Source organism: Canis lupus, chromosome 9 (genome assembly GCF_011100685.1).
Source record: "Canis lupus familiaris isolate Mischka breed German Shepherd chromosome 9, alternate assembly UU_Cfam_GSD_1.0, whole genome shotgun sequence".
Lineage (NCBI taxonomy): Eukaryota > Metazoa > Chordata > Mammalia > Carnivora > Canidae > Canis > Canis lupus.
The window spans coordinates 42,690,939-42,712,679 of NC_049230.1; the positions used below are offsets into that span (position 1 = coordinate 42,690,939).

Here is a 21,741-nt window from a genome sequence, read left to right on the forward strand (position 1 = left end):
GGTCAGGGAGTGAAAAATTAGATTTGATTTGAATTACATCCAGTTTATAGATTATTTAGGGCAGAACTGACACCATTACAATATTATACTGACCTTTCCATTTAGGAACATGATTGCCTTTGTATTTATGTCTATCAATAAAGTTCTATTCTTTTCTTCATGGAAATTTTAAGATTTTTTTCTTACTAAGCTTATTCTTGGGTACTATGTAACTTTCTTACTATTGGGAATGGGATCTTTTGTCTCCTTTTATTTTTCTACCTGGTTCTTCTGGTTGCATAGACATGGATTTTGTTTTTCTAAAGTTAGCATATATTCCAGTACCTTACTAAATTTTCTCATTAGTCCTAATAGCTTTTTAGCTGATTATCTTAGATTTCCTAAGTGAACAATCACATCATTTGTAATTTTTGGAGGTTTTGCCTGTTTTCTTCTCATATCTATGTCTCTTATTTCTTTTTCTTAACTTATTGCACTGGGTAGGACCTTCAGAATAATGTTGATTGATAGCAATGGGGATAATGGGGTAAATAGCAATTTACAGCTTTCATGGTTCTCTGTGCTCAGTGTATCCATATGGAAATACCCATGAGTCTAAAAATAGCAATTAGCCCCATATACACCAGTAAGAGCAATTAGCAAATGCACCAGAAGGTCCCGACACCTGTTCTCTCACTGTGAAGCTCCATTGATTATTAGGTCAAGGGAATGGGGTTTTGATTGCTAACATGAGTCCCAGAGAAAGGTAGATTGAGCCCAGGGCCCCCCTTCTAGCCCCAGAACATAATTCTTATGCCCAAGTGGTCAAACCAGCACATCCTCATTTCTCACCCAGCACCATTGGGCCTGGTGAAGAGAAAGGGGGCACATATTTATAGAACATCTACTGTATACCAGAGACTGTGCTAGGAACTTTAAACATAATCTTAGCTAATCTTCACAACAATTCTGCAAGTGAATAGTATTATTCCCTTTTTAGCAGATGAGGAAACTGAGACTCCAGTTGTTAGTATGGAGGATGACACCGCTAACTGTCACTCACAGATGGGTTCTTTATTATCTGCCCCAGCACTCTCTTTTCGGAAATAATTATTCCCTGCCTAGACCAGGAAGTCTCCAAATGTTTAAGTCTACTCCACACTGGTGCCAGATGACCACCACCATCCCTCAGACAAGGTTAACGTTACCTCCTTTTTTGGAATGAGATAGAGTAAGTGGGGAGGAACCACCCTCTCCATACCCTCAGGCCAGGAGCCAAGTCCCAGGCGTTGCTGGGTAGCAGATCTACCACTAGGTCTCTGCAGCCTTTAGCTCCAGGGAGAGGTACAAGTGGGCTTAGAAACCAGGCCAAATGGGGAAGAAGGACGAGGGAAAGATCAGCCAGGAACAGGAGACACAGGTGGGGCAAAGAAGATGAAAAAGGAAGCAGTGAGAGGGAAGTGGGGGCAGAGAAGGGGAGCAGGGTGGGGGGTTCCAATGGGAGCAGTGGAGACCAATTCTTGTCCACTCTCGGTGGACTCTCAGAGGCTAGAATCAGCACCACAACCATGTGGGTTTCTTTTTCTACCCTCCAGAACATAAAGAGTAGCTATAGGATCATGATACAGAACGAAGGGCCCTCCTCCCCATCTCCACCTGCAAAGACATACAGATACACACACAGAGCAAGATTGCTGACCCAGAGCACAGACAGACACAGATGACCTACGGGAGGACACAGACATAGGACATGGGGTCACAGACCCACACAGAAATATGAGGAAAGACGTAGATGCAGATGCATGCCACTCCAGGAGACAAATGTACAGACACATGGAAAGACTCACGTGCCCACAGACACATGAAGGGAGTCACACACACATACACATGGGTGCCCATGCCCGCACACACCCACACACACAGGGAGACTCCCTGAAGGTATCAGCGGGGCTGGAGAGATAGACAGATGGTTGGACTCCACGGACAGATAGTACCTCGCCCTTGAGGGCTCACAATCATTGCCTTTCACATCAGGCTGCAGAGGACCCTGGGCCACCACAGCAGAGCTGTTCCCCAGAATCCCTTTGCAGGCTCCATGAACATACATGTGGTGGCCCAGCTCTCTTGACATATGTGTACATGTCCCAACAGGCCTATGCCCCACCCATGGAGGCTGACATCTCCTCTCTGGGGTGCAGGTGGGGGCCACGGGAGAACCCCCTCCTCCATAGGCCACAGGCCATGCCCGCTGGCAGAGACTGGGGCTGGGGTTGGTCCAGGAGAAGGGAGGGGTTGGGGGGAGCAGGGGTGCGGCTGGGGCGGGCACAGGAGCCGGTACCTGTCAAACAAGAGCCAAGGAGCAAACTAGCTTCTTAGTCACCTTGCTCTTCTCCCCGTTTTGGCAGCAGCCCCTCGGGGCAAGGGGAAGCTGATATCATAATTATTGGCTCACCCAGCAGCTGCCTCCCCTCACCTGATGTCAGCACAGACCCAGGACGGCCAAGCTGACGGACTGACAGGCGGACGGAGCTCCTGGCCCCCCAGACCCAGGCCCCCACGCCGACCTGCTTCACTGAGCAGGTAAGAGGAGACTGGTCCCAAATCAGCCGTGGAAGCCAGCAGGGCAGGGCCAGAGCATGGGGAGGGGGGTTGCCTTTTTAATGGGCCCTGGGGGAGACCGGGAGCACCTGGGTGCTCCCCATCTTCTCACTGCAGCTGAAGGGAGACTCAGGAAGCGGGGTGAGTGCCTGGAGGCCAAGGAGGACCCCCTCATGTTCCTCCCTCTCATCCCTGTCCCAGGCCGCCTGACGTAGTGGGGCTTGTCGTTCTGAGGTTTGTTGGATTTTGTGTGTGGCTCTGTGGCTATGCTTAGCCACCCCATGCTGGGAGGAAATGAGGACTCAGTAATCTTAGGACAGGAAAACTAGAGCTGAAAGCCTGGGAGGCAGATTCCCAATTTTAGTGGCTTTCTAGAGGAGAAGGGGGAACCCAGCTTCGGGGGCTGGGTGGTGCAAGGGGCTGTGTTGATGGAGAAATCGCTCAACATCTCTGGGCGGCCTAGGCTGGGGTTTAGACACCTGAGGGCTAGGGGGAGGCCTGGAGTGCAGAAAGGAGACGGCACACCTGGTGGAGAAGCAGACAGGTGGCAAGCAGGTGCTGTGGCCAGTGCCGGATGCTGAGCTTAAGGCAGCATCCCCCGGAGGGCTAGGAACACCTCTCTCCCTCAAGATCTCTGGAATCAAGAAGCCTGGTGAGCAGACCTGGGATAGGAAGGTAGCTGTACGACCCTTGAAGCCTAGAATTGGGAGTCTGGGAAGCAAAGGCCCTTAGGGAAATGGCTGGCATGGCAGGAAGCACCCTCTGGCTCCCACAGCTTCTCCCCACCCGCTACCCACCAGGTAAGGTTCTGGCATTCCCCAGGGAGTCCCCCAGGCCCTCCCTAAATGTCCAAAGAAGTAAGTCAGATAAAGCACAGACTCTAACAAGTAGGCGTGTTTGCCTCTTCTCTCTGCACCTACAGACATGGGGGGTATGGTGGGTGGAGGGTATGTTTGTGTGTGCGTTGTGGCCGGGCACAGCCAGCCAGCAGGAAAGGACCTGGGTGAAGAGGGCGCATCCCAGAGAAGTCACTTCACCCATCTCCTTGACTCTATGCCACTTATTCCCCCTGCCAGGCAGGGCTGCCCTCTTCACTTTGCTAATCCTGCAGGAGGACACTTGGTCAGCTCCCTCGAAGTCATGAAGTCTCCACTGCTGCAGAGTCCAGGTCTGCTTAACCCATCGCCTCGGCCTTCCCCCACTAATGAAAGCCAGCTCCTCTGGGCTGGTCTGAGGGTATAGTGGGTGGATGGCGTTGTACTCCAACCCTGTCCCAATAGGCGCTGGCTCAGGCCCTTTTACCACCTGGGTCGTTGCCTGACCCACAGGACGCAGGCAGTAGAAGGCCATCCCCAACTGAGGGGTCGCAGCACCTCCTGTCCCAGACCCTCTCTCATGTGGTGGGCCAGGCAGGGCCAGAGTCAGGAAGGCTGGGGCTGGGGCGGCTCGGGATCCTTAGGGGCGAAGGTGCCACAAGGAGAGGCTCTTGTCCTCCCAGCTCCCCGCCCGGCCCCGCCCGTGCTGCCTCTGCGGAGCTCAGCTCTGGGCTCCAGGGCCTGCTGAGGCATGCTGCCCCCCCAGGCCCGGCGCCTCACTCACCTCCCAGGGCCAGGAACCTGTTCTCCCGGGAATGCCAGGGAGTTCTCAGAGGACTTTATTTCCCAGGGGCTCAGGAAGCCCCAGAATCCTCTCAATTCTCCTGTCGGGAAAAGGAGGACAAGATGAGGGGGGTTTCCCATCCCCCCAACTTTGTCTCATCCACAAACTGAGCCCACATTGCCCCCTACCAACAGCCTTGGCTGTTCATCATGGGAGGGGGAGGAGGCTTGGCAAACTTAAAGATTAGGAAGAAGCTCACCAGGGACACGTGCCTTCTGGGAGGCTGTCATGTGCCAGCCCCCCCACCTATACCCTGGTCTCAGGGAGGGCCTTTCTTTAGCCCCCATGGGGAGTCCCATCTGCCTTCTAAGAGAGCAACGTAGCACCCCTTCCCATGAGCTCTGACTTCCCAGCCAGGAAGTCCTTCCTGATGTTAGGCTCCCTCCTTCAGCCTGAGTCTTCCTGGATCCGCAGAACACCACTGCCTCCACGAGGCTCGTCAATATAGTGACTGTTACTAAGTCACACTGAAGTGTCCTGAGACCTTACGTACAGGGAAGGGCAGAAGGAAGGCCCCTCTGCCCTTCCATTGGTCTCTCAGCTCCATACTCTACTGAGGTGGGGCGGTTGGGAGCCACTTCTGCCCGTCTCCCCTGACTCCCCAATTACAGAGGGCTGCAGGGACAGGGGTCCCGCAGACATGTCCTCCCCTCTCTGTTTCCTAGTCACAGCCCGCCATCCCTGCTAGGCCTGCAGGGGGAGTCCAGCAAGCTGAGACTGGCTTCTGCAGCAGGAGAGATTGACATTGGGACTTCATGACATGTTTCAGTATCATAAATTGAGTTTGGTTGGACTGTGTGACCACAGGAGGTGGTTTCCTGAGTGCGGAGGCAACCATTGATCTGGGATGGGTGTGGTTGGGCTGGCAACATGCCCAGGAGCAGGGAAATGACAAGATGACCTCTGGGAGAGTGCATCTCAGAAGCATCAAACATCCCTGAATAATTTTGGTCTTTCTGATTTATTGCCCCTTCCTCCATCTCCGTGCTCATCTCCAACCTCAACCCGCAGCCTATCCCTAACCCCTTCACCCCAACCCCATCCCCAACTTCACCCTCATCTCCACAATCCCATCCTTCTCTACCTCACCTCCTCAGCCCCACCTCCATCCTCAGCCCCAAAACCATCTTCCATCCTCACCTCCCCAGAACGGATCTCTCCATTCACCACCAGAGATCTCCCTCAAAGTCCAACACCCCTCATCATCGCCCCAGGCAGGTCCTGCTTTGTCCTCCACACTCTCCCAGTATTTAGAAAAAGCCTAGAGCAATACCACTAGAACAAAAAGGACTGGATGGGGTCATCCCCGGAGAAGCTTTCTACTTCCTGATCCTATCCAGGTCTTAAGGGCTGGACACTGGCCAAACAGCAAAAATGAGATCAAGTGCAACAAGATGAGTTGAGGTCTGATGACCAGGTGGACCTCTCTACATGCAGGTGGGTGGCAGGTAGAAGAGGGAAGACGGAGAAACATGCCCAGAGGAATCCAAAAGTAGGTAGTGGCAACCTTTCTTGGCAGGGGGAGCCACAAGTGTAACCAATTCAATTAAGCATGGCCAGGCCCAAAGGAGGGAGATGGACAGAAGGCCTGCCAGGTTGTTTAGGAATGACTGCTGTCGTGAGCATCCCCCGGTCTCTACCCTCCCTGTGGCTCTTGCTTACTCAGCTCAGATTAATGGGGCCGGGGAGAGAATTAGCTGAATCGTGATCACTCAAGGAATTTGACTCGAGAACGAGCTGTGAGTCACAGAGAAAAGGGAACCCTTGCTCTCATGGCTATTCTGGGAGCTCCAGGGGGTGGACACCCCTCAAGAACCCCTGGATGCACCAAGAGAGCCCACTGGGGCATCTGACCCTCATTTCCAGCCCCTGTTCATGGGAAGATGCATAATCAGTCAACTTTAAGCCCTGTTCCTCTGGCCTGAAACTACTGCTTCTGACAAACTACAGCCAGCTTGGGCAGCAACACACATGCACACACACACACACACACATACACACACCTAGAATGGGGCGTGTCCCTGGAACTGGATCGCCCGGAGACAGTTGGAGATTCCACCTACACTTGTAAATTCCATAGTCATGTCCCAGACTACACCAGTCCATCAGTCTTGGAAGGCATAGGATGTGCTCAAGGATATGCACGCGTGTGCACACACACACACACACACACACACACATAGACACATATCACCACGCTTAGAAAACCCAATGATCAGACTCCACTTAGCAGAGCCAGAGTGATTTTTTTTTTTAAGATTTTATTTATTTATTCATGAGAGGCACAGAGGAGAGAGGCAGAGACACAGACTCCTGCAAGGGAGCCTGATGTGGGACTTGATCCCAGGACCCCAAAATCACAACCTGAGCCAAAAGCAGACACTCAACCTCTGAGCCACCCACGCCAGAGTGATCTTAGCAGAACCAGTGCAGCAGTGTTCACTGCCAGAGATGTCCCCAGCTCCTTCAGAGAGAGGTGACTGGAGCCTACATTGGGCCCCACAGAGCATGTGGTTTTGGAGAGGAGATTCCACCTCTCTGAGCCTTCCCCCTGAGCATGCCCAACCTCTCTGAGGTGAGAAGGGTTTTGGAGAGAGAGTTCTTTGAGATGATAATGCCAAGCCCAGAGGGACCCAGTGATGCTCAGGGAGGAAAGGTAGGGACTGGAGCCCAGAAGCCAGATGGGCTTCTGGTGGACCAGAACGTACCAGATCTTGGTATCCTTCTCAGATGCACAAGGGAATAAGTAGAGACTCAGTCAGCTTCACCCAGATGCCTGCAGGAAGGGCTAGTGCCCAGATCCCTGCATAGCAGAGAGCAATCCCTTCTGGGATCCCTTCAGCTTCCCCATCTGTCAAAGGGAGAGGGACTTGGGTGGGAGGGCCTTCCGGTGCTCTTTTCACTCCAGTTTGGTAAATTCAAGCAGTTGGCTTACCGCCTGTCTGTGCTCACACGTGCTCAGGGTGACATGAGGGGGAGGGGCCACACCAGTGTGTATTTGGTACTAGATCCGCATTATTGGTAGTGGTGGCAGAATCAATACCCATAATAATAGACTGGTAATAATGAGCAGGCCTTCAGAAAATAATATGTACAGAGCACAAGAGACCCCTGGCCCAGGAGATGGGGGGCTCCCAAGTCATCCACTAAGGTGGGCAGGCAAAGAGGGGCCCACCAACTGGATGTGAGCACTCTTGACCTACCCCCTGGGGAACACCCCAGGAAGGGCAGATGGTTGAAGGGGCAGATGTCAGCCACCAACCCTTTCCTGAAATCCCATGGGCCCAGGACCTCAGGGAAGGAGGCAGGAGCATGTTTATCTTCCTCTGACCATTTTGATTCTCACTCAGTCCCCAGAATGGCCAGATGAGGTATATATGACAAATATGATCCCCCATAGCCCATGCTGATGGCAGAGCTAGGAAAGGACGCTTCTGGAGTCCTTGGCCAGAAGGACTCCCTGTAAAGGAACAGGGGGGCTTGGCAGGGCAGCGAGGGGCTTCTGAGATAAATGCCAGGCTAAGGGATGGGATAAAGCAAGGCTCTAGTCATCCCTACTGGTCTCACAGCTCAAATCCTCAGCTGCAAATCACACCACAGCCAATGAGCTCCGTGGCTGATTATGAATGCAGCCCGCAGGAGGTGGGATGGGACCACTGGTTCAGCCAAGTGACTTCTTTACGGGGGACTTCCAGACAGGGGCTATAGAGCTAATGGGTGCTCAGAGGCTAGCAATGTAGTCACATCCCCTGGCCCATTCCTTCACCTTCCTACCGGCTGTGGCATGGCTGTCTTGTTGTAAGGGAGAATGAGGCCAGATTTCACAATCTGTGAAAAATCCTCCTGTTCCTTCCATCACTCCCCACCTCATCATCCACTCTTTGGCCCCTTTCAGAACTGGGCAGACTGAGGTTTAGCAGGAACTTGCTTCTCCGGAAGTCAGTGTCTGGGGCCTCAGACCACTGCTTTCTGTACACTGTCCCCCTGGGAGGATTAAGCAGGAAAGAAGTCCCCACCCTCCAGAAGCCCAGCTGTCTAGTCAAGCCCCCAGTGGTTCAGGGTCATTTTGTCTATACAAGTTCTTCCTCAACCTGTGCTCACCATCAGAACCATCATGCCTTTATTTTATTTTTTTTTTTTTACAATTTTTTTTAAATTTTTATTTATTTATGATAGTCACACAGAGAGAGAGAGAGAGAGAGGCAGAGACACAGGCAGAGGGAGAAGCAGGCTCCATGCACCGGGAGCCCGACGTGGGATTCGATCCGGGGTCTCTAGGATCGTGCCCTGGGCCAAAGGCAGGCGCCAAACGGCTGCGCCATCCAGGGATCCCCATCATGCCTTTAAAAACCCCTGGGGGAAGGTACAGAGTGAAGGGCCCCTCGGGGGAGTTGCCCATCTAAAAGGTTCATGTTCTTGGAATTGAGAATTTTGCTCTGGCTCTTCCTGGTAACCTTGGAGAGCAAGCTGATCTTGCTTCTGGGAGCAAGATCTGGAGGTGGGCTCACTGCCTCGGAGCCTGGGCTCCAGAGTAGGCAAGAGGGAGGAGAAGGCAGACCATGAATGATCCCTAAGAGTAAGAGCAAAAGATCTCTGGATTGGGATGTTTAGGTCTCTGGAAAGGGGAAGCTAAGGAGCAGAGAGAACCCAGTAGAGCCAATCCCTCAGACTAGATGGACAGTCTTTTCTAGGAGAAAAGGGGTCCTGGTAAGTGTTTCTCAGAAAGGGATGGATGGAAATGTGAGGGGTAGCATTCCTTATTTCCTTAAAACCAAGCATCCCTTCCTTCCCGTCTACCAAATGAACAGACAAGTCAAGGATACCTACCTATCTGTCCCCATCCATTCATCCATCTGTCCATCTGTCCATCTATCCAACTGTCTTGATTTCCATCCAGTCATTAGTCCACCCACCAATCTGTCCATTCATCATCCATCCATCCATCCATCCATCGTCCATCTATCCAGGAAGGTCAGGCCCCAATTGGTCTCCCCAGGGCTGCTGAGAAGAGCCTGTGGTCCTGTGGCATTTATGGGGCATGTGACCTGCCAGCCTGGCCTGGGGAGGCAACCCCGCCCCAGCCCTCAGGCAGGGGGCCGGTCCAGGCATGTGGGAGTATTTATACCTTGATGGAGGCTCCCTGGGTGTTGCTGGGCTGAATGACTCCCCGAAGCTGTGATGGTGGCCATGGCCCCGAGCCCACTGTGAGTGCTTGGATTCAGCTCTTCTGGGACCAGAGCTGGGTGGCTGGGGCTGGGGCTGGGGCTGGGGCTGGGGCTGGGGCTGGGCTGGGCTGGAGAGATAGGAAGCTGTCCGGAGGTAGCCAGGGGTGGCAGAAAGGAAGGGGTGCAGGGCAAAGGAGAGTGGGAAAATAGGAAGCAGTTGGAGTCAGGCATCCACAGCAGAGCTGGGACCTACCCTGGAGAAGGAATGAGTCCACTGCCATTTACTAGCCTCTGGAGGGTCCCTTGGTGGCTGGCAGGCAGAACAGGGCAGGAGGACTAGATGACAAGGGAGATTAAGGTCAGATATCTGGAAGAACTTCCAGTTCAGCCCCAGACATGGAAGATGGCTCAAGTGCTTTATCAGGATGGGCACACTGAGGGATCGTGTAGGACCAGTCTATTTCCAAAAACAAGGGAATGGCTGAAGTGGCTTCCGGGAGAGCTCTGTTTTAGGGAGATGGGAATGGCTCCGCTGCAGGTGTCTGTGGCTCGGATTTGGGGGACAACTGCTCTTCATTCTTTGCTCTGCTCCATTCTGCCCCCTGCCTGTTTGTCCCTAGCTGCCTCTCAAAGCACTTTAATCAGATCTCAGGGCAGGGGCACCTGACCCTTTTCCTGAAACTGAGGCAGGGTGAAGAGCCAGGGGGGCCAGAACTTTAGCTTTCGAACCCCCAACCTTGATGGGATGAAAGGATCTAGAAGTTCCCTCCTTCTCGGCACACTCAGACTCCCGTATCCTGGGGTGCACAAGGCTCAGGAGCAGCCCCTGGGCCCTTCCCTGCACCCCCAACTAGGTAATTACTGAGCTGCTCCAGGGGGGCCCCTCCCAGCGGCCGGGCAGGCGGAGCCCCGGGTGGGGCCACAGGCAGCACCAGGCCCCGGCCCCACCCCTCATAAAACATGCTGCCGCAGCCAGTGACAGAAACCATTAAGGCGGAACTGCACCATCTCCACCTCTCTCATAAAGGGCGGGCAGGAGGCTGCCTGGTGGGAGGGAGCGTGCAGGGAGCCCGGTCAGGGCCCTCCGTGTCCTCTGTGACTCAGCTGCCCACAGAGGACCCAGCAACAGACCCTCCCAAGGGAATCTCCCACGTGGTCCCTGACCCACTGCTCTGGCTTCCAGAGGTGTTGCTGAGCTGGGGCTGTGTAGTGTCATGGTTAAGCACCTTGGCTTTGAAGTCTGTCTGAATCCTAGGAGGCAGGCATAGTTTGGTAGCTGGGTGAACTCGGGTAAGTCGGGTTAACCGCGTCTATACAATGAGGATGATAATACTCTTCTGGGACATAAGAATTCACCCAGCTGGTCCTGGTCCCCTCGAGGATGTCCTCAGGGAGGTCCCTCCTAAAGGCAGGGCAAGGGTGAGGGCCCTGCTGACAGCTCTGGGGACATGTACACCTCCGCAGGACCCGTATCAGCAAATTTAGAGGCAAATGGTCCCAGCCCCCATTGTACTTATAAGGGAACAGAGGGGACAGCCCTGGTGGCTCAGCGGTCTAGTGCCACCTTCAGCCCAGGGCCTGATCCTGGAGACCCGAGATCGAGTCCCACGTCAGGCTCCCTGCATGGAGCCTGCTTCTTCTTCTGTCTGTGTTTCTGCCTCTCTCCCACTCTGTGTCTCTCATGAATAAATAAATAAATAAAATATTTTAAAAAAAATAAGGGAACAGAGGAACAGAAAGAGGATGCGACTTGGCCAAGGTCACACAACCAGCAAACAGGGTGTCCCCCAGCCCTCAACCCCAGATGGGCCCTTCTGCCTGAGTCCTAAACACTAGAAGAAGAGTCTCAGAGGTGGGGAGATGTGCTGGGTAGAGGAGCACAGGGCCTGGTTGTTTGTGAGAAGGGTACAGAGCAAGGATTCCATAATGCTCTTGGTTGCTTCTGCTGTCATGCTTTCTGGAGAATGTCTTCCCATAGTGCTCCCCAGCCAGGTTAGGGAGCAGGGACTCTGCTCTGACTTCTCTCTGACTCCAGGGAAAACTAAGTCTACTTCTTCCATCCCCATCCCTGCCTTCCAACTCTCCAAGTGTCATGGATGCCAAGTTACTGAAATGGTCTTCAGCTCCTTTTTTGTCAGGGTTGCACTCTGGAATGTGTGTGTTTAGGGGTGTGTTTGGGGCTCTGGTGACCTAAGAATCAGGAGATGTGATTTTTAATTTCAGCTGTGTGGCACTGGGCATGTCACTTCCTCTCTCTGGGCCTCAATTTTCTCCTCTGAAAAATGGGGTTAATGACCTTGCTCCCCTACTGGTGGTGTGCTGACCAATGTCCACCAAACAGCTCTCAAAATAAAAAGGCTCTGATTTGTAGTGTTTACTAATGTCCCTGGGTAAGTATTTACACCATGGCCAGTCCAGACTGATTTGACTGAATGAGGAACTGGAGAGAGGTGGGCCCATGGGCCCAGTTGCTCTTGAAGCCCACAGTAGCTGTCTCCAGCACACCACTGCCTGTTAATCTCTGGGGCAAAGGAAGAACAAATGAGCAGACTTTGTAAACTGCAGAGTGCTTTATAGATGTAGAGTTGTGAGGACGATCGTCCAGACAGTTGAAGGGACCCCAGGGCACAGTCCACCACTGAGAGGCCTAGCCTAGCTCCAGCCCAGGAAGGGGGCAGGCTGTGGGTCGGGGGAGCCATTTCTCATAGCTCCTGGGATCTGAGAAAGGAGAGCTGACTGAACCTCCCATGTGGTTTGCTGTTACTTGCACACACACACATCCCATCACATTCCCTAGAATGAAAGCAGGTAGGATAGAGGTTAGACTTCAAAATTCCTTCTGAATGCGGTTGCCAGCCTTAGGACACTGGAGCCATTAGCAAAGCCTCCTGAGCGATCCAAAGCAATAGAGTAGCCCTCCTTGCCCCCTACCTTCCCTGGGAGTTTCTACGGACACTGGCTTTAACATGAGAATAGCTGGAATTGTGTCTGAGGTCAGAAAGTCAAGAGGAGGGAAGTTTAGCCTCTGCCAGTGCAGGAGGATGATGTCATGGAAACCAAGGGGGGAGTTCTTCCCCCACCCCCAGAGCTCATGCTTTCAATTAACTCTGTCCCACTGCTAATTATTACTAATAGCTACTATTTATTGAGCATGTACTATGCATTAAGCTATTTACAAGCAATATTTCATCTAAGCTTCCAGAGAGGTATGTATTATTAGCCCTCTATTACAGATGAGGAAACTGAGGCCCAGGGAAGGAAGTGAAGCACCTTGCCCAACCAAAGTCACAGTTTCTGGAATTCAAACCCAATCCTGACTCTGGAGCTTCTAAGCCAGATCATCCAACCTCAAGGGCACTGCTGGCTACTCCAGGAAGGGTTCTGGGGCCAAGGCAGCCTCCCCCTTCTCCCTACAGTGAGCTCCTCCCTGTGCTAGACAGGAGCCCCTCATATACATCAGTCAGAGCCCCACTGCTTGGCCCCTTTTGAATGCAGTTGGTAGAGGACCCCCTGTTTCAGGAGCTGTGTGGTCTTAAGCAAGTCACTGCACTTCTTCTCCAGGCCTTCTCTCCTCATTCATAAACCAGAGTTTGGGCTGGGGTGACCAAGGGAGTACCACTGAATCAGGAGTTGCCATCTCTAAAACCAAGCCAGAGGAAACCCTGCTCAGAGGGCCATTCCAGGGCTTCTGCATCCTCAGTGCAAATGGACAGGTGGGCCTCTGAGCTCTGTATAGACTCCCTGGTTTTAATCCTATCCCTGTGGGGCTTGGAAGAGGGGGATGGTGGTTTGGCCAAGTCAAAGTGTAAAAGTCATGGCTGTGTGTGAACTAAAGCCTATGGTGAAGGTCTCTGAGATGCTGGAAGTCAACCAGGGCTCCAGATGATGTCCTGGGACATAGAGGCTGATACAAGGATGGGGGTGAGCCAGAGGCTTCAGGGGGCCCTCACCGAAGGCCAGACCCTCAGCAGGATGTGCAGCCCACGCTGGGACTCAAAGAGGCCTCCTCAGGTTCACGTCTCAGAGAGGCAGAGCTGGGGTCTCAGCCCCCTGAGGCCAGGCTGAGTGAAGGCCAGGCATAGAGGGCAGGGGTAGAAGGGACAGCTGCCACCTGGGAGTCACTGGCCTATCTCCCCAGATCTGCCAGACCCGAAGCTGCAAGACCAGCAGGGAAACTAGAGTCTGGAGTCACAGGCCACAGCCACATTTGGCCAATAAGGCCAATGTATGACATGCGTCCTTGAGCATTTTTTTTTTAAATTTTTATTTATTTATGATAGTCACAGACAGAGAGAGGCAGAGACACAGGCAGAGGGAGAAGCAGGCTCCATGCACCGGGAGCCCGACGTGGGATTCGATCCCGGGTCTCCAGGATCCCGCCCTGGGCCAAAGGCAGACGCTAAACCGCTGCGCCACCCAGGGATCCCCCTTGAGCATTTTCTATGTGCTGGGCATCCTACACACATTGGCTATCTCTCTCTCTCTCTCTCTCTTTTAAAAGATTTTATTTGTTTATTCATGAGAGACACATGAGAGAGGCAAAGACGCAGGCAGAGGGAGAAGTAGGCTCCCCATGAGGAACTGATGCAAGACTTGATCCCAGGACCCTGCATTGGTTCTCTTAACCTTCATGACGATCTTGTGAGATAGGTCCACAAGCCCTATTTATCAGAGAAGCAAGATACAAAAAATTACACAGTTGCTTCAAAATCACACTGCTAGGGATACCTGGGTGGCTCAGTGTGTGAGCATCTGGCTTTGGCTCAGGTCATGAGGGTCCTGGGATCGAGTCCCACATTGGGCTCCCTGCACCGAGTCTGCTTCTCCCTCTGCCTATGTCTCTCTTTCTCTGTATCTCTCATGAATAAATAAATAATCTTTAAAAGAAAAAAAGAAAAGAAGAGAAAAAAAAATCACAGCCAGGAAGTGACACAGCCTGGACTCAAACTCAAGTCAAACCAAATCTGCAACCCTTGCTCTTATCCATATACTATCCTGCCTCCAGAGAGAGGAGCAACTATTGCCTCATGGGTTACAAAGTGTGAGACATGGGGGAAAAGGGCCCCCCGCATTTCCCCTGGAGGTGCTGGAGAAGGCTTGGGAAAGCAGCTCTGGGCCAGATCCAGGCGTGGCAGGCAAGCCCCAGCTGTCCTGGAGCTGTCCGGGGAACAGGGGCCAGGCGGGCAGTCATGCGGAGCCAGAGATGGGCTGCCCCGCACCTCGGGCCCCATGCCTGCTCCCCTGTGGTGTCCAGTTACGGCCAGCTCGGTGCTTCCCTGGTCACGCCACATTTAGCATTGCTGAGTGAGCGGGTGCTGGGACATGGAGAAGGGGCGGTAGAGACTCTTGTAGTGGCAGGAGAGCCTCCGGCCGGGCCCCACCCCCAAACCCCCAGCTACTAGCCCCCCTCCCCCATTGATCCCCTGATGGGCTTTGGGCAAATGCCCTCCCTTCCTTGTCCCCATTACCCCCAAACAAAGGGAGGAGGTAGTTTATTTATCAATGGCGTGCCAACCCCAGGCTGGGCCCCATGGGGTCCCAGGAGAGCTCCTGGGAGAGCAGGGCCTGGGAAATGCATGGTTATCCTGATCTGTTTGGTAGAGGCCTCAGGGAGGAGGGGTAAGGGTGAACCTCATGCTTGCCTTATTGCTTGACACCCCAGCTTAGCCCACACCCACTCTGGCCCCCCCACCAAATGAAGAAACCTTAAGGGGGTACAGCCAACAGACCTGGGCTTGAGTCTTGACTCTGTTAAGGATTAGCTATGTGATTTGAGCAGGTCATGCAACCCTGCCGAGCCTCAATTTCCTCAACTATAAAGTGGGGTTAATAATGTATCTTTCTTCCCGGTTTGTTCTGACAAACCAATGAGAAAATTCTCCAAATTGTTCACACAGCAGCCAGCCCAGAGCAGGCCCTCAGCAAATGGAGGTCTTTATCAGAGACTACTTGGCAAAGAGGAGTACATTCAAGAGGAACTGCCCTTTGCAGGTGGTGGAGAAGGAAGGCAGACAGCTGAGGATGATACTAGTAAGGCCGTACTAATAATGATATCAACAACGAGAGCCGGCATCTATTGAGCACTTACCGTGTGCTAGGCGCTGTACAAAATGCTTCCTATGCGTGATTTCATTTACTAGAGCATCCCTATGCGGGAGGCCCTACCTCTCTCCCTGCTCTGTAGATGCTGGTGTCGGAGCTCAGAGAGCTTCCCTAACACAGGTAGCAAGAAAAGGCTTAGAGCTAATTCCTCTCAACCTCTGGGCTGTGCTGGGGACAAAGTTCTGTAATTCTAGAAGATCGGAGCAGAAAGAGCCCTAAGCTATCATCTACCACAAGCCCCCTAGTTTTTCAAATAGTGAAACCAAAGCTCAGAAAAGGCAGTGGCAAAAAAAAAAAAAAAAGAAAGAAAGAAAAGAAAGGGCAGTGGCCTGGGGGATATCTGGCTGGCTCTGTGGGTAGAGCATGTGACCCTTGATCTCAGGGGTTATGAGCTTAAGCCCCATGGGGGGTGTAGAGATTACTTAAAAAAAATTTTTTTTTTAAAGGTCAGTGGCCTGTACAAGGTCATAGGTACTAGATGCAGTCTGGAGGCGGCAAGAGGCCATGCCAGGCTCACAGGGCCACCAGGCAACCAGGTCCCTTCAAGTCCCCAGTGGCACACTGGTCCCACCAGTTCCTAAAGTGGCACCACAGGCCCAGCCTCTATGGAGAGCTGGGTCCCCTGCAGCATGAGGATAACTCCCACCCTAGGCCTGGGCTTGACCCTCTCTCTCCAGCTCCTCTTCTCTCAGGACCACCCACTTGCTCAGCCACCAAGCAGAGGCTGCTCACCATGGTCACCTAGCCCAGTCCCTCACTGGGGAGATCGGGGCTAGAGGCAGGGTCTCCAGGGAACCATCTGCAGTTGAGCTCCAGAGCAGTCAACTCTCCCTCCTGGGGCTGGGGGCTCATGGGGGAGGGGTGGTGCTCACTCTCCCCACCAGCCTTCTCTCTGTGGTTTCTTCCTCTGTCTCTCATTGTTTATCTGCCTCCTTCTGTCTCTGATGTTTCTCTCACTTTGCCTGTTTATCTGCCTGTCTGTCTGTCTGTCTCTCTGTGCCTCACCAGATGTCTGGCTGGAGTGAAGGTTCCAGCCCAGGGATAGGGTGGGAATGGAGGAGGTGAACTTGGGGTTGGTCACCCCAGGACCCTGGTCCTCACTCTCATCACAGCCGACTTTCTTCGAGGCCAGGACTGGGTGATGGTGTCGCTACTCCCGCCGCAGTCTGACGCCACACTGACCGGCCCCACCAGACTGGAGGGCGAGCCCCAGGGGGACCTCATGCAGGCACCGGGCCTCCCAGGCTCCCCTGCTCCACAGAACGTAAGTACCTGGGTGCCTTGGCCTGAGGACTGCATAGCAGCTGCTGGACCAGTCACCCCCACCCCCAGGGACCTCCTGGGATCTGCCCTGTCACTTCCACCAGTGACCAAGTACTCAGTGACTCCAAGATCCAGCAGTGCTCGGATACAGGCTTCTGCTGATTCCTTCAGTTTGGGGCTAGGGCAGCACTGTGCATCCATCAGACTTGGGGTACCTCAGATCTAGGAGCAGTGTGCCCTCATCAGATTAGGGCTTCCAAGGGTGGTCTATGTCTCCTCGGTTGTTTGGGGGCCCTCCAGAGCTCAGCCGCAGACCCCTTTACCCTAGCACAGAGTAGGGTCCTGGTCCAGCCTCTACTCACAGGCTCTCTACCCTCTATCCATCCCAGAAGCTTGCCGGCTTCAGCTGCTCATCATTTGTGCCCGACGGCCCTCCAGAGAGGGCAGCCTCACTGCCCCCACAGAGCCCCAGCGTCGCATCACCAGGCCCTGAGCAAGTCCACTGCCCAGCCGGCCCTGGCCCGGGCCCCTTCCGGCTCTCGCCCTCAGACAAGTACCCCAGCTTCGGCTTTGAGGAGGGCCCGGCAAGCAGCCCTGGGCGCTTCCTCAAGGGCAGCCATGGGCCTTTCCACCCCTACAAGCGGCATTTCCATGAGGACGTCTTCCCCGAGGCCCAGACTGCCCTGGCCCTCGATGGACACTCCTTTAAGACCCCAGGGGCGCTGGAGGCCTTCGAGGAGATCCCCGTGGATGTTGGGGAGGCTGAGGCCTTCCTGCCTGGCTTCTCAGCAGAGGCCTGGTGCAACGGGCTCCCCTACCCCAGCCAAGAGCACAGCCCCCAAGTCCTGGTGAGTACCAGTGGCTGGTGGGCATCCCATCTACCCCCCAGGGGTCCTAGTTCCCAGAATGAGTCCTTTGAGATCAAACTCCACCTTCCCTTCTCAGACCTTTCACTCAGGGTCAGTGTGCCAGGGAAGTGGCAAGCTCAGAAAGCTGGGGTCTCGACTTCATTCTGGCCTCCAAGTCAGCTGGGGAGGGGATGCTGACTTGCCCCCCCCCCACCGCCCCCCCCCCCCCACGAGCATGGACGGGGTGGAGTGGGGGAGGCAGATCAGTCTAAGGAAGCTGGCAGCTTCCCAGAGGCTCCTGAGTCAGGATTCCAGTGTGTGACTTCTCTATTTGTTTAAGTGTCAGAGAATCCCCAGCCAGACCTACCCGCCCATATGTAAATGTGAGAAGAAAAACACATTCCAGAGACCTAGAGAGAGGGTTTAGGGAGGAGCCACAGAGCACAAGGTTCCCTCTCCAGCATCAGCGTACATGGTTGAGAGAGCTTCCAGGCCCCATTCTTTGCCCAGAATGTAGCCTGTGTATATTCATAGAAATACCTTGAAAGCACCTTGGAAGGTCAACATGCCCTTCCACTGCCATACCCACACTGTGTGATCTTGGGCAAGTCACTTAACCTCTCTGAGCCTCATCTGAAAAAATGGTTAAGAGGACCAGCCTCACAGTCTTGTTGCCTTGGGAAGAGGAAAGCTAAAGGGAAGTTTGGAGATCCCTGAGGTAGTGAGCACTGAGCGGGCTCAGCCTGGGTTGTGCCTACTTAAGATGCCCACCAGCTCTCCACACCTCTTGCTTTCACACAGGTTCCCATTCCATCCCCAAGCCACCCCAGACAAAGCCTGATTCCCAGGCTTGGAAGATAAGGAAGGGGTTGGGTACCTACCAGGTGTGACCAAGACAGGGACTCTTGGTACTGGAGTCCTTTGATGGCTTCTCCTCAGGTCCATTGAACATGACAGCTGTTCATGGTGAGGGCACAATCGTATTAGCTGCTGCCTTCCCCAAATGTCCACCCAGTGCCAGTTCCTGAGCACTGTGCCAGATGCTTCCTCTCAAGGACCCCCACTTACTCCTCACAGCAACCCTCAAAAGACTTCCCACTATCCCCATTTTGCAGATGAGGAAACTGAAGTTCCATAGAGGTCAAGTGACTTTCCCAAGGTGTCCCTTGGCCTGTAGGAAGTGAGGCTAAGATTTGAGCTCACTCCCTTCCCCCTGCACAGTGGAAAGGAACTCAGGCCCAGGAAACTGCAGCTGCTAGTCAACTCACTGGGTGACCTTGTACACATCACTTCCCCTCAGTGGGCTCAGCCCCATCATCTTCCAAATGAGGAGGTTGGACAACGGCCCTTCCGGGCCTGAGATTCTATGATGGTGGCTATCTCTGCATCAGCAACCCCAGGGCACATCCAGAAAGAGGTCACTGTTGATTTGACCCTCTGGGCCCAGATGCTGGTTCCCAAGGGCCCTTGGGAACCTCAGGAAGAGTGGTCTACCTCCTTCTTAACCTTCCAGTACCTAGCTGTCCAATCTTTCTGACTAGTGCTAGATTCCAGAGGCTCCATGTGGACCTCATGACCTCAGGAAGCCAGAGTCTGGCCACCTCTGCCAGTAGCAGCTGCAGATTCCCTGTGCCTGGGTGAAATAGTGCCATGGGACTCAAGCAGACCAGCAACTGGGTAGACTCCCTGGATCAGAGAGCAAAGGCCTTTGAGTTGAGGATGACCAGGAGACAAAGTGGAGAGGACTCATCAGCCCCCTCCCAGGAGCCTGCTGGAGCTCCCCTGGGCTTTGCAGAGGAGGAGGTGGCAGGGCTTGGGTCACCAGCTGGGCCAACCAGTCTGACCACTTCCTGTGCTCCCCTTACTGTGGCCCCGCAGTGGGAATTCTAGAACACTAACCTTTTCCAGATGTCCTCCACAGACCTGTTCAGCAGCTCTGAACCAAGTGGGCCCCAGCCAGGTTTGAGTGGGATCAGGCACTATATTCTTGTGCTATTCCAGAGGGATCTCTGACCCTACCCAACCTCACTGTGATCATTGTCAAATCTCCCCCACTCCTCTGGACAGCTCGGCCTCTGCCTCTCACCTGAAGTGAGGTGGAGGGGTAGGGAGTACTGTCGATTCCAGCCCTGGCTCCCCCAGGAAAATCCCTGACCTTCTCTGTTCTCCATTTGTTCTCCAGGACTAAGCTTTGGGGGAGGCAGAGTGGAGGTTGCTTCTGTGTAACTTTCAAGCCACAGAAGAGAGGGAGGAAGAAAATCAAGGTCCCACCTGGTCATCTGTGTTTTTTTCCAGCAGGGGTCAGAAGTCAAGGTCAAGCCCCCAGCTCTGGAGACTGGTCCTGGGATGTACTGTTACCAGCCCCCCTTGCAGCACATGTACTGTCCCTCCCAGCCCCCATTCCACCAGGTGGGTCAGAGGCAGGTGGGCATGCATCCCTGGGGCCTCAGCATATTACGTGGTGTGAGGTGTGTGGGCGTGTACATGACTGTGCACACTTGCAATGGCAGGTAGGGGCAGCCCGAGGTCCAGGATCCACCTAGGGTCGGGGGCCAGGGGATAATGAGGAAGGAAGCAATTTCCCTTCTCTAGAAGTAGGTGGGGTTCATCCAACAGTCTTAGACAGAGAGTCTCAGGAAAGAGAGTGGGGCTGAGATTGGGACAGGGTTCAGACATGAACCAAAAAAGAACAGGAAGAGGAGAGCCAGACAAAGGCAGGGGTGAAGAGAAAAGGAGTGTGTGGGGCGACACACAAGACTGAGCAGAAAGGGAACAACAGGCTCCTGTCTGGGTCAGCCACTGTCTGGCTATGTAGCCTTGGCCCCAAACTTCCCTTTCACCTAGACAGGGTGGGAGCAGGCCTAGAGTGAAGGGACCTTCCCACCTGGAAGCCTCCAAGACCCCATCATCTTTGGCCCTTTCCCTCTTCTCCACCCCACTGCCCAGCCTCAGCTCCCCTGACATGGACAGGATGCCCAAGTAATCGCCCCGCATTGGCATGGGATGCAGGTTTTTAAAAAGAGAAAGAAAAGAGCCCCAGAGCATCCAGGCAGCTCCCAGGAGTCACTGGGCAAGACAGAGCAAGTGGCTGCCCAGAGCCCAGCTCTATCCACCTGCAGCCTGGCACTGAGACAGGCCCTGCCTGTGGAGCAGGTTCCACTCCCAGCTCTTTAGCCTTGGCCCTGATCTTGGCCCTAGCCAGGGAGGCAGGCACGTGGGGGGGAGTGGGGGAGGTGGTCAGACTGCTTGCTTTGGGGCAGGGGATGGAGGGAACCAGAGGGAGCACGTGAGGCATCATCCTTGCCACCATGAGGAGCCTAGCTGGAATGGCTAAAGCCATCCGGCTCAAGGTCTTGAGGGTGTCCCTGAGGCAGCCTGGCCCATCAGGGCCTGAGCCACAGCAAGGTTAAGGGGCTGCCAGACCTTAAATGGCCTCACCATGCCCAGCCCTGCTTTGATTGTTTTCTGAGTTCTGTACCCCCTACCCACCCCCCCGAACAAGATGGCCGCACCCAGGGCTTTATAGAGCCTGCAAAGAGGGTGACTCAGGTACTAAGTGTCTCTCGGGTGACCTGGAAAGAACACTTCAGCCTGGAGCAGATGGGGGAGTCAGAGTCTCCTACCCCCTTTGCCCCCATAAAACACCACCCCTGGCACCGCAGCCACTCCCTTTGCCGTAAAAACACCTCCTACCCCCACCTGCCCACCACCATGACCAGCCCTTTCAAAGAGCCACTGAAACTCATAAAAGGTGGCAGTGCCCAGCAAACGAACGCCCAGGCTGGACACCCCACTTCCGACCCAGCTGCTCCAGGAAATGTGGGGGAGGCCTGGAGCACCTCACACTCTCTAGCCCAGCCAGGATGCTTCCCCATCACCATGGCAACCAGAGTACCTAGATGGCTTGGAAGAAAGGCACTTTGAGGCCTCTGAGATCCCAAATTTGGGAATGTGGATCTCCTCAGAGTCTCTCAGATGTCCACACCCTTAGCCAGCCCCCTCAGATTCAGATGGCTCTGCTTTTGGAGCTCATAACCAGGGAGAGAAGAATCTAGCCTCAGCTCCCCCTCTGGATGTACATGAAGTGGGGGGGGGGGCACCACCATCTTGGGAAAGACTGGTTACCA

At 54.1% G+C, this 21,741-nt stretch overlaps 1 protein-coding gene and 1 long non-coding RNA gene across 3 annotated transcripts in view; one reads left to right on the forward strand and one right to left on the reverse strand.

Annotated features, from left to right (window-relative positions):
- The first annotated feature begins 2,396 nt into the window (after positions 1 to 2,396).
- FOXN1 (forkhead box N1) overlaps positions 2,397 to 21,741 on the forward strand; it is a 28,448-nt gene continuing 9,103 nt past the window's right edge. Inside the window, exons 1-4 of one of the 2 annotated variants that reach the window (XM_038548234.1) lie at positions 2,397 to 2,559; positions 16,616 to 16,767; positions 17,156 to 17,614; positions 19,913 to 20,023. In XM_038548234.1, the coding sequence (XP_038404162.1) occupies positions 16,645 to 16,767; positions 17,156 to 17,614; positions 19,913 to 20,023 (693 nt within the window). In that variant the 5' untranslated portion in view covers positions 2,397 to 2,559; positions 16,616 to 16,644. Of the gene's footprint in view, positions 2,560 to 16,608; positions 16,768 to 17,155; positions 17,615 to 19,912; positions 20,024 to 21,741 lie in introns of those variants that run through there. The other variant, XM_038548235.1, reaches the window with a different exon arrangement.
- Positions 12,018 to 21,718, reverse strand: LOC119873325. Its single transcript, XR_005364707.1, has 3 exons — positions 21,510 to 21,718; positions 18,496 to 18,571; positions 12,018 to 12,194 (listed from the first exon to the last, which is right to left on the reverse strand). It is a non-coding gene; the product is annotated as an uncharacterized LOC119873325 (long non-coding RNA).